The 15,306-nt window shown below is 40.4% G+C and overlaps 1 protein-coding gene across 6 annotated transcripts in view; it reads left to right on the top strand.

The window, feature by feature from the left end:
• The window catches only part of ptpn11b (protein tyrosine phosphatase non-receptor type 11b), a 32,456-nt gene that overhangs the window by 6,582 nt on the left and 10,568 nt on the right, over positions 1-15,306 (top strand). For 3 of the 6 annotated variants that reach the window (XM_089013098.1, XM_089013090.1, XM_089013125.1), the window contains exons 2-15: positions 868-990; positions 3,306-3,500; positions 6,945-7,137; positions 7,200-7,319; positions 8,173-8,286; positions 9,123-9,219; positions 9,407-9,486; positions 9,725-9,877; positions 10,846-10,977; positions 12,015-12,169; positions 12,405-12,472; positions 13,298-13,449; positions 13,585-13,685; positions 14,093-14,226. In XM_089013098.1, the coding sequence (XP_088869224.1) occupies positions 868-990; positions 3,306-3,500; positions 6,945-7,137; positions 7,200-7,319; positions 8,173-8,286; positions 9,123-9,219; positions 9,407-9,486; positions 9,725-9,877; positions 10,846-10,977; positions 12,015-12,169; positions 12,405-12,472; positions 13,298-13,449; positions 13,585-13,685; positions 14,093-14,180 (1,771 nt within the window). In that variant the 3' untranslated portion in view covers positions 14,181-14,226. Of the gene's footprint in view, positions 1-867; positions 991-3,305; positions 3,501-6,944; positions 7,138-7,199; positions 7,320-8,172; positions 8,287-9,122; positions 9,220-9,406; positions 9,487-9,724; positions 9,878-10,845; positions 10,978-12,014; positions 12,170-12,404; positions 12,473-13,297; positions 13,450-13,584; positions 13,686-14,092; positions 14,227-14,745; positions 15,282-15,306 lie in introns of those variants that run through there. The other 3 variants (XM_089013108.1, XM_089013134.1, XM_089013117.1) reach the window with 3 other exon arrangements.

Genomic DNA, 15,306 nt, shown 5'->3' with positions numbered 1-15,306 from the left:
TTGTGCGGTGACACATGAGTTTTATGTAATGTGGTTGTTGTTGCCTGTAGCGTCCTCTCTCCTGGGCAGTTTATCGTAAAACGTGTTTTTAGTATGAAAAACATTTTTTCAGGGACATTTGCAATGTCATGTTGCAACCATACATGGCATGTCTTTGTTTCTCATGATTACTTGTTTTTGCAATACTAGTGTAGCATTTACCACCGGAGATAAATTCCTTGTGTGTTCCACATACTTGGCCAATACAGATACAAATTCTAATTCTGAAAAAGCAGACATTGATGGTCAGTTTGAAAAGGGCTATGGAAGGGTCTCAAACTCAGGTCATTGAAATTAATGAGATTTATACAGAGACATAGAAAAGATGCTTGCTTTTTTCCTGTTATGTCAACTGTATCATTTGACAAAAGCAGAATTTATGAAGAGTATCAAGCCCTGTGTTCATTTTTTTAAACTGTCTACTTCCATACATATCTGAAATCGACAATCTGCCGATAGTAAAGTTTATCACTCAATTTGATATTCAATATATATATATATTTAATAGCACAAATGACAGGACCTGCTAATGGAACAGGGATTGGCACACCTTCAATTGTTTGCAATTTAAAGCAACATGAGGCATGTGAAGATTTGATCATCAGTATGATCAAAACCCACAGGACCTTTGAACTATGTTGTTGTGAGGATAGAAATATGTCCCACTCTCCTCAATTTTGGGTTATGTGCTTGACCATGACTTACCATTTTATTCCGATTGGGATTCACCCAGCATCACTGAAGTGTCAAAATGCAAATGAAACAGTATTATTCACTCCTGAATTTATGTGTGACAGCAGCTGCACATTGTTTTTCTTTTGTTTTCAGGTGGTTCCACCCCAACATCACCAGAATTGTAGCAGAGCAGCTCCTGTTGACCCGTGGCGTCCACGGCAGTTTCCTGGCCCGGCCCAGCAAGAGCAATCCGGGGGATTTCACTCTTTCTGTCAGGTATTTATGCTCTTCCCTCGCTTCCTCTACATCTGTTTTTTTCTGATCGATGACAAGCTTTTTTTTTGTCCTCAAATTGCAAAGTTCAGCACTGAGAGTAAACAAAGATCATTACTGTCTGGCCGATGGACTAGTTTGCCATTTTAGAAAACGCTAAAATGACATTGTAGGTATTTTTAGAAACCAATCCACAGTCATTTAAAGGACAACCGACGTGACTTTTAAACAGGATTTGTTTTTGTTGTTTGGATTGTCAAATTCATTCGCTGGTGAGCGCATAGTTCAAAAAGATTTTATCATTCAGATTTAAGTGCGACAGCACCACAGGTCTTTTATTTTTCTTCTCTGCTATCTGATTCACATTGCCCAACTGGAAACCGGGCGAATATTACCCTACTCACTTTCAATCTTGGCTAAGTACATTTCAGGTTGCAAACACCACATCATCGCACAGACACTCTGCATTCACTGCAGGTTGTTGTCATGGTGACACTGAGCCAGAATTCAGTATTTGCCATCATGGAGTTTTCCCCAGTGGTGTGTGCGAGGATTTCCACTTTCCTCCCTTCTTCCTTTGTGCTCCACGATGATTCTAGTGGCTGCACCTGTGTTGATGAGATGATAGTCACTTTATTTCATGCTGTGTCCCAATCGTTGGGTCGGTTTGGAAACATTTATCGGATCCATCCGCCCGCTTTGACATTTATTAGATTTGCTCCACTATATTTCCTGTAATTTTCATTGTAATACACATACAATAGTAGCGTAATTAAGGACGTGAATAAGAAATGTAAACACTTATGATAAGCTCATCCATCGGTAACGGTGTTTAACTGTGGGATAAAAGCAGTCTGAAAGGCGTGAGCATTGAAATGGCACTTGAACTGGACTATGGATTCATGGCGCCGTGCCAACCGCCGATACGAAAGCTGTTAAGCAATTACCGGGAAACACAGAACACAGAAAGCAGCGGCGCATGGGACAGAAGGGGGAAAGGAATGGAAATGTTTAGAAACAGCAGTACAATCAATCAATCAATCAGTTGACCTGGACTGCTTCATCACTCCCCCCACAGAATCTTCTTTCTTCATCTTTTATGAGGGACAAGACGGATCAAATGTTAACCTGGTTCTTAATGTATTTACACTGAGAGCTGACCTCACTTCAATTTGCCTTCGGCATAACAATTCAATTGAACAAATTCAACTACTCCTGGACACAAATCATTTATTGACCAGTAGCAGAATTTTAAAATCGATTCTACAGATGACTGGCTGCCGGTGTCTCTTTGTACACATAGAGGGTCCACAAAGCTGACTGGAATACTTTGAAACGAAGAAGTAATACCCCACATCCTATTATTCTGATGTAATGGTGGTCGGGGACACATAGTGTACTAGTTACGTAAGTAATAAATAAGGCATTTAACGCATTCACTGCCATTCCCGAAAATATGATGTGGAGCGCCATTCTAGAAATTGTTCGGGTTTTGTTTTTTCATGTTTGGTTGCCGATAAAGCGCTGGCCATGGCCCCTGGCCATGTTTTTTCTTTTCCACAAAGGGGCAGCATTTCCCCTTTTTCCATGTCGTGCTTTGTTCCAGCTTAAACTGTTGTTAAAGCGCTATGTAAATCAATATGTATGTATTGCATTGTATTTTGGGCAGCCGCCCTTATTTCAAGCTCATATAACTCCAGATCCATATCATTTAGGAATTAAGTCTTTTTTTCTGATGAAAGAAGAGCGTTAAGGTTTCTTACGCTGTATTGAATGTTGATGCAGTCCTAAAATTCAATATTACGTGGGTCCTGGAATTTGAGGGAAAATGACAAAAACCCTGGCACTGTAGTGGACACATTTTTTCACATCGTCTGGTAGTGAATGAGTTAACGGCGACCAAGCCACAGTGCTCACCTTGCGTTTCAATCCAAAATGTGCTCCCCCACTTTTGCCGTAGTCAGCTCCCCTCAATTGAATAGCTTATTTTCCTCTTTTCATTTCCTGTACGTGTTTGATGCTTTCAATTTTTGCTATTCATTGTGTTTGCATGAGGCATTATTTTTTTTATTATTTTAAGTCGCATCATCATGAGTTGAACTACGTTGAAGCCCTTCTCAAATAAACTTTGTCAAACCAAGCCTTGAAAAGCAAGCAGATGGCTTGATAAAACTCATGGAGTAGTACTATAGCGTGCGAGTAGGTTCTGGCAAATAAATTATGATCTACAGTTTACTTTTGCAAGCACACGCATGGGAGTTATTTTGACACGTAAGCCTACCTCCGAAATAAAAGAACTGTCCCCTCTGCCCACCAAGGCGCAACGATGAGGTGACCCACATCAAGATCCAGAACTCCGGGGACTACTATGACCTGTACGGGGGCGAGAAGTTTGCAACGCTGGCCGAGCTGGTGCAGTACTACACTGAACAACAGGACCTGCTGCGAGAGAGGAACGGCCATGTCATCGAGCTCAAGTATCCGCTCAACTGCAAAGACCCCACATCTGAAAGGTGCCCGCTTCACGCCCACACTGATAAATAGGATCCGATTTGCATACAGTCTTACACAAACATACACGCAAGCCATCCGTAAGGTCAGCAGAATGTCTGGCTACTTTCCATAAACCCATTAAAACGACATCCAAGTTTCTTTCTGTCTGCAGAATATTATTCTTTTTTTTTTAATTAGGTAGAATTCTTCACTCCATGGATTTCACGGTGTTGCTTTTCGAGTTGAAGAGGCAGTTACGCCATCTAAGAGGTGTTATTAGCGAAGCTTTTAGCGCACTTTCCTTTCATCGCTCGTGATGCACTTTAACCTGAGACAAGTTCATCATTTCTACTGCGATACAATAGAAATTGCATCAATTGCAAGTTTTTTTATATGAAATGTCATACTCTAAATTATGGATCTCATGTATTTCCAAAACGGATAAAAAAAAATATGCTTCACAGAATTTGCCCTTTGCTATTATTATCTAATCGTTCCGTTGAACGAATATGATGTGAGGTCAGAGGTCAGTAATATTGGACTTCACAGAAGTGTTGCTGGCTCACAAGCTCCATTTTAATTCAACTTAAATGTGTTTGACGGGGCTTGTTCCGCACTAATCTCATTTTGTGAAGTGGAAAATATCATCAAGTAAAATGAAGAAATAAGTCTCGGGGGAGCCAGCTGTTTATAGTCCAACACCTGATTGAATCATTAATTCCTCCTAAAATGTGGAAGAAATTAGTCGGGGAAGAAAAAGCTCACCATGCAGCACACAGATGTGTCTTTACTCACAATGCTTCCGGAAAGTATTTGACATCGCTTGACTCTTTCTACATATTTTGTCGTGACAGCGTTTTTCCAAAATGGAATGTTGACCGATGCACCGTTTCTTAGATCCTGTGCACAAGAAGATGCATTTTAGCATATCTACAATTCATTCATCCACCCCAAGGGGATGTGTCAAGGCCCGGGGGCCAAACCTGGCTCGCCACATCATTTTATTCAGTCTGCGAAAGCAAATCAAGCATGTTAAGTACCATGATGCTTGTCCGAACCAAAATTTCAAATTGTCCTATGTAAACCACAATAACAGTCATTATTGTTGACTTCAGATGTTAAAAATCGTTATTTATTAATTTTCCTGTATGTAATATGTAATATGTGGAGGCAATGACACATTCTAATGGTTTCCTCAAAGTCATAACGGCTTTCGAGATGAAACCGTGACTACAATGTGGCCTATGTCAAAATATGAGTTTGACACCCCTGCTGTAAATGATGACAACCTGGCCCAAGAATGAATAGATCACCCCTTTGAATTTCAATGTATTCAGTACAGATGTTTAGTTCCCAGAATGAATCAGAACCAAAAAGCCTTTCATAGTCCGACACATTGTAGCTATGGTTTCCTCTCGAGGGCCGTTATGAATTTGGGGAACCCATTAGAATGTTTAAATCCCTTCAAATATTACATATAGAGCACACAGCAAATTAATGAATAACTCGTTTTCAAATCTGAAGTCAATAATAATGACTTTTATTGTGGTTGACATCCAAAAATATGAAATTTTGGCTCAGATTTTAGCAATCATCATGGAATTTAACAAGTTTGATTTGCTTTCGCGGGCCGAAAAAAATGATGTGGCGGGCCGGATTTGGCCCGCGGGCCTTGACTTTGACACCTGTGTTGTTGGAGTTCTATGACATGTGTCTAGCCACCATCATTGTCAACGACAATGGTTGATAGCTGATAGCACTATGACTATACATTGTCTTCCATCCAGTCAAAACTCTCCTATGGTTCGATTATTGTGTTAAATTTGCCTCCATTGTCGCATTGACTCTTTCTTCGCTTACTATCCCTTATTTAGGCTTGTTGGGCTTCTTTGTTGTTTGATAACTTCCCATGGCTGTACAACAGCGCCACTTCAGGCTCAGCATGTACATTACAACCTTTCGGCATCTATTTCTTTTAGACACACATTTCTTGAAATTGATTCAATGTTTGTAAGATTGTTTTTTTTTTTGGGATGGGTGGGGTTAATTAAATGGGCTGCGTTTTCATGTCAACTCGGCCATAATGTTCAAGGAGGAATCGGTATGCGCGACTTGTGAGACCCCCGCAGCAACATTAAGAGGCCGTTTCCCCCCACAGGAAGTTCGAACATTGTTAAGCCTTCCTCATCTCAGATCCTTTTGCTTGTCTTGATCATTTGTCTTCCCCCCACACCAAAACCCCCAACCCCGCTCAGCCCCCCGAAAACATCGTTCTTGCCTCAAGCTGAGCTTTTTCTTGATGTTCTTTCTTTGTTGTATCACGGCCACGTTCACCTTGAAAAAACATAAAAAAAATGTCTACTATAATAAAACAAGGTTTTGTTTTCAAGTCAGGGGATAACGTGAGTAAAATGCTGCCTTACTGCACAATAAGTAAAAGTTGAGCTTTGCTTGAACGGTTCGCAGTAGGAGGCAAAACAATATGAAGCTTTTGGAATTCATTCCATTTCTGCATCAGTTTTAAAGCAGTGTGATTCGGCAAATACCAGATGAAAAATTGTATGTTCATTTCTGGATTGAACTCATAGCCCACTATAGTTTCTCCAAGGCCTAATCGGGTACAGGTGTGAGCAAGGCTAAAGTCAGATCAATGCGGCCGCATGAGAATTGTCTTCTCTCAAGAAATGTTGCCTGATGCTCTGAGAAGACCTCCGGTTCAGGATTGTTGATGTGTCGAAAGCTGGAAAAGGATGTTGTTGGGTTGTAGTCGAAGCTTGCGAAAGAGCGATTGGAAGTTCCAAAGCACAAATTTCAAAATATTGTGTGGACTGATCAAACTAGCATTCAGCTGGACTTAGAGGTGATGACGATTGTATTCAACGTATTTTATGACACGATAAGGTCACATTTGTAGAAAGCACTTTGACAATAATACCAATTTTACATCCACCTCTTTACACACTGAACTGCTTATTTGTTAATTTATACTTTACTTATACTTTATACCAATTTATACTTTGGGTATAGGCGGACTTCACCTTGAACTAATCAACCATTAATTACTTGCCGCAATCATAACAGGTCGCCACTCCTACACACACTGCCTTTCGCACCATCAGTAAGTGAGAACTGAACCTCTGCTGCCAGAAAGGAAGTCACAACTCGGGAGAGGGAATCATTACACCGTTCGTGACGCAAACACAACCTGAAACCACAATAATGAACTTGTTGTGAAAATGTACATAGTACAAGACAACCGGATTTTGTTTTTGGGGTGGGGTGGGGGGTGACTTGACCTAAATGCAACATTGTTGTTCAACATGTTTTTATTGTTCAAGTAAATGTTTGCATGTTCTGTTTTGCAGGGTTTGTTTCCCTGTAGCTACTTAGTTTCCTGACACGTTCCAAAAATATGCTACGTGCCATTTTCATATATGTTTGCGTATGATTTTGCCATCCTCCAGGTGGTACCACGGCCACCTCTCAGGTCGAGACGCTGAGAAACTGCTTACTGAAAAAGGCAAGGCTGGCAGCTTTCTGGTTCGGGAGAGCCAGAGCAAACCGGGCGATTTTGTCCTCTCGGTTCTCACCCACGAGGAGAAGCACGAAAATGTCGACCGCAAAACCAAGGTCACCCACGTGATGATCCGATACCAGGTACCTCAGCAAAAATACTTTGGTCCAAATCATGTTTCAAACTCGGATTCTGTGTTTTCCAGCAGGATAACAAATACGACGTAGGTGGTGGCGAGAAGTTCGACACCCTGGCAGACCTGGTGGATCACTACAAAAAGAACCCGATGGTAGAGAAGAGTGGCATTGTTGTGCACCTCAAACAGGTTCGATTCACAAAAAGTAATTCGCTGCCACTTCTTTCGTATTCCGTCTTGAATATGTCTTGCCGATGTTTCATTCTCTTGCTGTCAATAGCCTCCCAAAGAACCTTTTTAATAAGCTACATTTTGCAAAGTAATCGTATCATGCGGCCTTATGGTTGACTGGTTAGCACACAGGTGTCAAAGTCAAGGCCCGGGGGCCAATTATGGCCCACCACATTATTTTATTCGGCCCGCAAAAGCAACTCAAACGTGAAATTCCAGATGCTTGCTAAAGTCCCAACCAAAATTTAAAATTGTCATATGTAAGCCACGATAACAGTCATTATTCTTGACTTCACATTTGAAAACTAGTTATTCATTAATTTGTTGTTCGTTCTGTATGTAGTATGTGGTGGAGATGAAACATTCTAATGATTTCCCCAAATTTATAACAGCAAGAAGAAACTGTAACTACAATGTAGACAAAAAAAAATGAGTTGTGTGTGTGGAATTTGCCCATGTGGGTTTTCTACGGGTATTCCGCTTTCCTCCCACATTCGGTGTGAATGTGAGCACAGATGGTTGTCGTCTTTGTGCGCCCCTGCAAATAACTGGCAACCAGTTCAGGTTGTACCTGGCCAATGCCCCAAAACAGCTCGGATAAGCTCTAGAATGTTCCACCCCCATGTGACGGTAAATGGATCAGAAAATGGAATGATGAAATGGGAGAAAATGTGTACATCTTTGAATACAATAAATAACCAAAGAGGTCATCATCAATCCTCCCATTTTGTACTGCTGACCTTTTCTTAGGGTGATGCGGCATCTCAGCTGACTTTGCTTTACTCATTTATGATCTCCTTTTTTCAAACAGCCCTTCAATGCCACAAGAATAAACGCAGCCAACATTGAGAATAGAGTGCGAGAACTCAACAAGGTAGCAGACAATTCGGAGAAGCCCAAACAAGGATTTTGGGAAGAGTTTGAGGTACGTTGTCTTTCACTTTATATGGTACAAACCCTCCAGCATAGGGCTAAACTAATACCAACATGCGTCGAAGGTAGAGAAGAGGAGTTAAAACATGTCAGCAGAGCACTCACTAACTTTTATGAAATATTATTTGTGCAGTTGTACATTTCAGTGTTCTGACATTTTCTTTTAGTACATACAATACTTTTTTTCTTTTTGACTTTCAATTTTGCTGCTGCAGATTGCATATTTCTCCATTGTGAGACATTTAAAGGCTTTCCGATTCTGATTATTATTATTATTATTATTATTATTATTATTATTATTGTTGTTGTTGTTGTTATTATTACCATTGTTTTTATTATTATTGTTGTTATTACTATTATTATTATTATTGTCATTATATTACTGTTATTTTTATTATTGTTGTTATTACTATTATTATTGTTGTTGTTATTATTACTACTCTTTTTTATTATTATTCGGATTATTATTAGTAGCAGTAGGGCACCTTTATTTATTCATTTATTTTTATTTTATTTTGTCTCATGGATAGCTTTCGCGTAAAGCAACAGGGGAAAATGGCAAAATACATCCAGTCCGTTCCAAAATTTTGCTTTGACAATGCGGCTTTCCGTGGAAATGAAAGCAAGGTATTCAGTGATCTCTTTGGGGGATGTGGGAGGTGATTGGAAGGCGCGTTGGATTTAATCTATTTATTTCCATTTTCACCGTGTATACACGTGTGGCCCGGGTGTCCTATTTTGTCAACACGACTGTTTTGTCACATTTAATCTTGTATGTAGCATGTAATCAGGCAGAAAACAGCATTTCTCTTGCTCTGATTCCCACAGGTACTTCAACAACAAGAGTGTAAACTGCTGTATCCCCGGAAGGAAGGCATGAAACCAGAAAACAAGAGTAAAAACAGATACAAGAATATCCTCCCCTGTGAGTCGCTGAGTATACTGCTGTTTCCTGCCTCACCGGCTTCCTGTGGAAAGAAAGCGTGACACAAATAGACAAAGCAGACATGGCACCTGATGTGTTTGCGATAACTTTGCAGACACCCAGAGAACATTGGTATGGTCTGCGAGAGCTGCGCTGTGGATTAACATTTTTTTTTTTTTTGTTTCAGTCGACACAACACGGGTTGAAATTCGAGACACAGATCCAGATGTTCCTGGTTCAGACTACATTAATGCCAACTACATCAGAGTGAGTCTGCTTTGGTTCGCTTGAGCAAGTTGCAAGTGAAGTTAAAACCGTTTCCAACTTGATGCTTGGTGCAGCAAGTTATGCTTGATACGATATCAAACCGGTTATCTGCTGCCCTCTGTTGGTATGAAGTGTGACAGTCACACTTTGCAATTTTGTCTGTACTTTCACAATCAGGATACGTATAATGTGCACGACTCAAAATATGTTGTGTTTTTTGTGTGTTTTTTTCACGCAGGGCTCACATGAAGAAGGGCGCGAGGTGGAGGACAAATTCTTTATCGCCACCCAAGGGTGTCTGCAAAATACAGTTAGTGACTTCTGGAAGATGGTGCATCAGGAAAATACACACGTCATCGTCATGACTACAAGGGAGATGGAGAGAGGACGGGTATCTATCTGTTTATATTTTGTTTATTTATTTTTTGCTTGTGTGTCTATCTATCTGTTTATTTGTTTGTTTGTTTGTTTATGTGTCTGTTGGTGTAACTATGTATTTGTTTATTTATTGAGCTGTTTGTTTATTTATTTTTTGTTTATTTGTGTATCTGTCTTCTGGTTTATTTATGTACCGTATTTTCCTGTGTATATGGAGTACCCAAAAGCCTTGATTTTCTTCAAAAGATGACCCTGGTGCGCCTTATAGGTGAAGTAATATTGAGCCACAACAGGATTCGCAACGACTGTCAGTAGCCAGCAACTCCATTTCGCCCTGTAGAAGAAATAGTGCATAAACCAACCTCTATTATAATGTGGGTGTGCCTTATATTTGGAAAACTGTGATATATTTATATATTACATTTGGAAAACTTTTTTCATTCAATGGGGTGCGCCTTACGTATATGGAAAAAGTTTGAATTTACATCATTCATTGGGGGTGCGCCTTACACTTTGGTGCGCCTTATACACTAGAAAATACTCTATATTTAATCATTCGTTTATGTTTATTTATTTGTTTGTTTATTGTTGTAATTCAACTTAGGAGACAACCCAAATATTAAGCACTGAAAAGCGTATTTCTGTCCATGATGAGACATTCTTAATTACCATGTATGGAAAAAAATAAATACTCATAATAATATCCACTCTCATGTCACTCAGCATTTCTCCAGTGTGGCGTTTAAGGTGCTGACGCTTGTCACATTAGTTAATTTTGTACCTACTACCTATTTTAGTTCACATGTGTGTCTGTGTGTGCCAAAATAAGGAAGATGTCTAACAAGGATAGTATGACACTTAAGCCGATTGCAGAAGCCGCTTGAGTGGATCCAGTTGCTTAGGTTGTCTAATGCCTTCAAACGCCCGCCGAGCTAACCACTGCTGCGCCAGCTTTACTCGCTCTGGTATCCCTCATTGTAGAACAAATGTGTCCGTTACTGGCCTGACCTTCACGCCAGCATGGAGTTTGGAAGGATGCTGGTGAGAAACGTGGAAGAGTGGCCAGCTCAAAGCTACATCCTGAGGAAGTTGGAAGTGACCCGTCTGGATCGGGTAGGGAAAGCTGTGCCCTCAATCCGTGCTGACAAACTGACCTGGGGATGATATTCTAAAATCCACAAAATCTTTCAACACGTGCTTTGCCTGGTTGCTCTCAAGGAAACATTTAACGCAATTGTTTACAATATTATGAGTATGCATAAAGTATATCTTATGACACATGTATTCATTTCCAAAAACTGCAACAAAAAGTAAAAATCTAAGAATCCTTGGCCCCACCCTACTCAGAATGATCCTCCCCCATTCTTAAAAGACGTCACCACTTGAGCATATACAAGTACGGTAACTCATTTTTAAGTCTGTAAACATGAAAAACGTGTGGACTGCTGTACTCCGTTATGTGCATTTACAGCTATTGAGAAGAATAACATTCAATAAAAACGATATGTAGTCGGCTCAAGGTGGTGACGTGTGACGGGTCAATATTAATGAAGCAGTAATCAAAAGTAAAAACAAAAAGATTCTTTAATCTTTGGGACGGCACAAAATGTAACGGTCGACCCCGAGAGGCAGGCAGAGGAGATGAGCGAAGAGAGAGGAGGGGCTGGTTGGGAGTGCTTTTATAAAGACGGACGGGATGTGATGTTATGACAGGAAGTCCGAGAAAATAAAATGATGTAAAGACAGACAGAATGTGACATCGTGACAGGAAGTCTGAGAAAATAAAACAAAGTGTAAGGAAATAATAATAATACATTTTATTTATAAGCGCCTTTCAAAACTCTCAAGGACACTTTACAGTCACAGAATATTTTTTTTTTCTGCGGGTGAGCAGTGGCAGCAAATAGAAAATATGTTTAAAATGTGTTCGTATAGCAAATTGCCCTAACAGATGTGTGACAGGGTGAGGCCCATAAATAAAAATACATGCATTTTAATTAGAAATCCACTCGTGTTGTGGAGCACGCAGGACTCTACTTCACAACTTTGGAAAGAGTTTATGTGTTCACAAAAAAAAGAAGCATAACTATATAACAATCTAATAGAACCGTCCCTCAAAATCCAAACCGTTTTGACTTTGATCCTCACAGAGGGAACCTCTGAGATACGTCTGGCACTACCAGTACCTGACTTGGCCGGACCACGGAGTTCCCAACGAGCCCGGGGGGGTCCTTTGGTTTCTTGAGGAGATCAACCGCACGCAGAGGACCAGTCCAGAATCTGGGCCCATCATCGTCCATTGCAGGTACCAGAACAGTTTATATCGTCCTTGGCGGTCCACATGTCTCCCCACCATCGATCGCTGTCCCATTGTTTACAGTTGAGAATTTTTCTAGGGGAAGGGTGGGATGCTTATTGTTTACTAACTGATCTCGCCCAACATAAATTAGAGTCTGCCCGAAATGCTGAACTCGCCCACATTTATTTTGTTCACGCGATCTGTTTCCTCATACGTAACAAAGTTCTTGTTGTTTCCACAGCGCCGGGATTGGGAGGACTGGCACCATTATTGTCATTGACATTCTCATTGATATTATTAGCCACCAAGGTAGGCTAACTTTTTTTTTAGATTAAAATGTATTACTTAATTATGTTTTATCACCAATCAATGCTACTGGAACATAATTTCAAAAGTTATTTGGTTGGAGTATTCTTCTCACATTCGGTCATTTTCGTCACTCACCAGACCATAGAGCACTGGTGTCAAAGTCAAGGCCCGCGGGCCAAATCCGGCCCACCACATCATTTTTTTCGGCCCGCGAAATCAAATCAAACTTGTTAAATTCCATGATGATTGCTAAAATCTGAGCCAAAATTTCATATTTTTGGATGTCAACCACAATAAAAGTCATTATTCTTGACTTCAGATTTGAAAACGAGTTATTCGTTAATTTGCTGTGTGCTCTATATGTAATATTTGAAGGGATTTAAACATTCTAATGGGTTCCCCAAATTCATAACGGCCCTCGAGAGGAAACTATAACTACAATGTGGCCCGCGGCAAAAAATGACTTTGACACCCCTGCCATAGAGAATACAAGTGCAAAGCTTCAATTTGTCAGTGATTTGCTGAAAGCAACTTGGAAAAAGTAGGGCAAGGCCTGGATCCTTTCCATCAAGAAAAAAGCCTGTGCGCTCTTCTGTGGCCTTGTTTTCATGACGATACATTCTCCATAAGTGCCCTCTATACATCTTCCATCGTAACTTTGTCAGGTCCGGAGTTCCGCAATTTCATTTCCATCATTTAAGTCGCTAACCAACGTTATCCTGTCTGAATCCCATCACATCGAATACACGAATTGACATAAGCCCATTTATCTTAAAGGGTTTTTGTGTTGAATCCTCATTGAATGCGTGTGTGTTTATGCCTCAGGCCTTGATTGCGATATAGACATCCCGAAGACAATCCAGAAGGTACGGCAGCAAAGGTCCGGCATGGTACAGACAGAGGCCCAGTACAAGTTCATCTACATGGCTGTGCAGCAGTACATAGACACAGCTCAGAAGAGGTTGGAAGAAGAGCAGGTAATCGACTAAAAGCTTTAGAATGTCACAACATACCAGTACATGTGATGACAGCTAACTGGTGTTTTCATTGTGGATCTTCCATTGAATTCTAATCAGTTAGTAAGGAAGAATTATAATGTTGTCCCTTTGCAGAGGAGTAAGATGAAGGAGAGAGAGTACTCCAACATCAAACATCCTCCAATGGCCAATTCCCTGTCCAAACTCAACATGGCATCGTCACGCTCTTCGTCTGTGTAAGCATGACTCACACTTTCATATTGAAGTGACTTTGGACATTTTTATAATGCAGGCGTGAGACTTAAGTGGGCTTGCAACTGTGTGGAAAATATTGATGCTTATGTCCACATGACGGTTTAATGGAGGGAGGGAGGGAAGGAGGGAGGATGGGAGGGAGGGAGGATTGGAAGGAAGAAATTAATTACTTAATTAATGATTTAATTGTCTGGTGATGTTTGGGCTTTTGGAAAAGTCTCAGAGCCTCACTAACCTTCTAGTAAACCTCCTTACCGTTGTACAAATGTCTAAGAATGAGCTAAAATAATCCCGCCTTTTGCCATTTAGCAAGTATCTGCCCGATTTCTGAGTCGCCCTTTAAGGAGCATTCATAGAGCAACCGTATCATCCCTGTGTGCCGTTTTAGAATGACAAACGATGATTCGTCAAGCGTGTACGAGAACATCAACTTTAAAAGCCCGCAGACGTCTTTCAACAGTAACACCAGGAGGTAAAAATCCCAAAGCTGCGGACAAGAAAGTGTTCCTCGCAAGTCTCTCTGTGAGTATCATTTGCAATGCGGATTATGTAAGAGAACATCTGGCGATCATAAAAATCTGCCCCATCGGACACTTTATTGGTTTCTATTCAAAATTTAAACTGATGATAATTCCTCATCAGCACTCTCAAAATCAGTGTCAAATCTTTTTTTCCCGGAAGACTTTTGTGTCAAATTGCTGAACAGTTTTTAGTGGTAAAAGAGATCATTTTACATGTCCTAGTTTTGAAGTAATTGCTAAATGTGTGTGTGTGTGTGTGTGTGTGTGTGTGTGTGTGTGTGTGTGTGTGTGTGTGTGTGTGTGTGTGTGTATATATATATATATATATATATATATACTGAGTTTAACAATGACACCAAACAAATGAATAAGAATAAGAAGTTATCATAATTTAAAAGTTTCATGCTGTTTATATGCTTAGTCAACACTTGTGACTCAATACACAATTGAAGCACAGACAACCAGGGTTCAATCAGGTCAACAGCTTCATCTAGGAGATATGGCCTGACACAGAATTTAGGACTTGGGAAACTCCTTTCTCACCAAAGTTTACGACTTGAACATCCTGCACAGGGAGAGCTCATTATCCAGGTTACAAATTTATCAGCTCATGGAATAGACAATGTTTTATTGCTTACAGCTTTTGGGGCTCAGAATGTTCCAGGGGCATGGTATTATAATCAAGAAAACTATGTTTTACTAATGTATCACTTTAATTTGCTTGTACTCTCAATAAATAGCTTGGCAGAGGGCCGCATAATTCAGACGTATGTCATGAATGACTACGTTTCCTACCGGCAGTAGGGACAATCTTTCTGGTTCCGAGTCTCTGTCCACAGTGTCTGACTGTCATATCTCTGACTATAACAAACAAATATTGTGCACTAATCATTTGTATGTAGATGGTCACAGAAATTTAATTCATCCCTGATTAACGCGGCATGACAAAGGTAGAGTCTGTCTTAATTTCCACAGCGCTTGCTCATTCGAAGTCCGCTGATTACGTCTTAGCCTCATCAAGGACGTCTGTTTCATGTCCTCTTAATCCAAAGACACAGCGGCCTTGAACAGCACTTGTCTG

The sequence above is a fragment of the Hippocampus bargibanti genome, linkage group LG01 (genome assembly GCF_051943395.1).
Source record: "Hippocampus bargibanti isolate YZ-2025 linkage group LG01, ASM5194339v1, whole genome shotgun sequence".
NCBI lineage: Eukaryota > Metazoa > Chordata > Actinopteri > Syngnathiformes > Syngnathidae > Hippocampus > Hippocampus bargibanti.
This window is presented reverse-complemented; position numbering and strand designations above follow the sequence as displayed.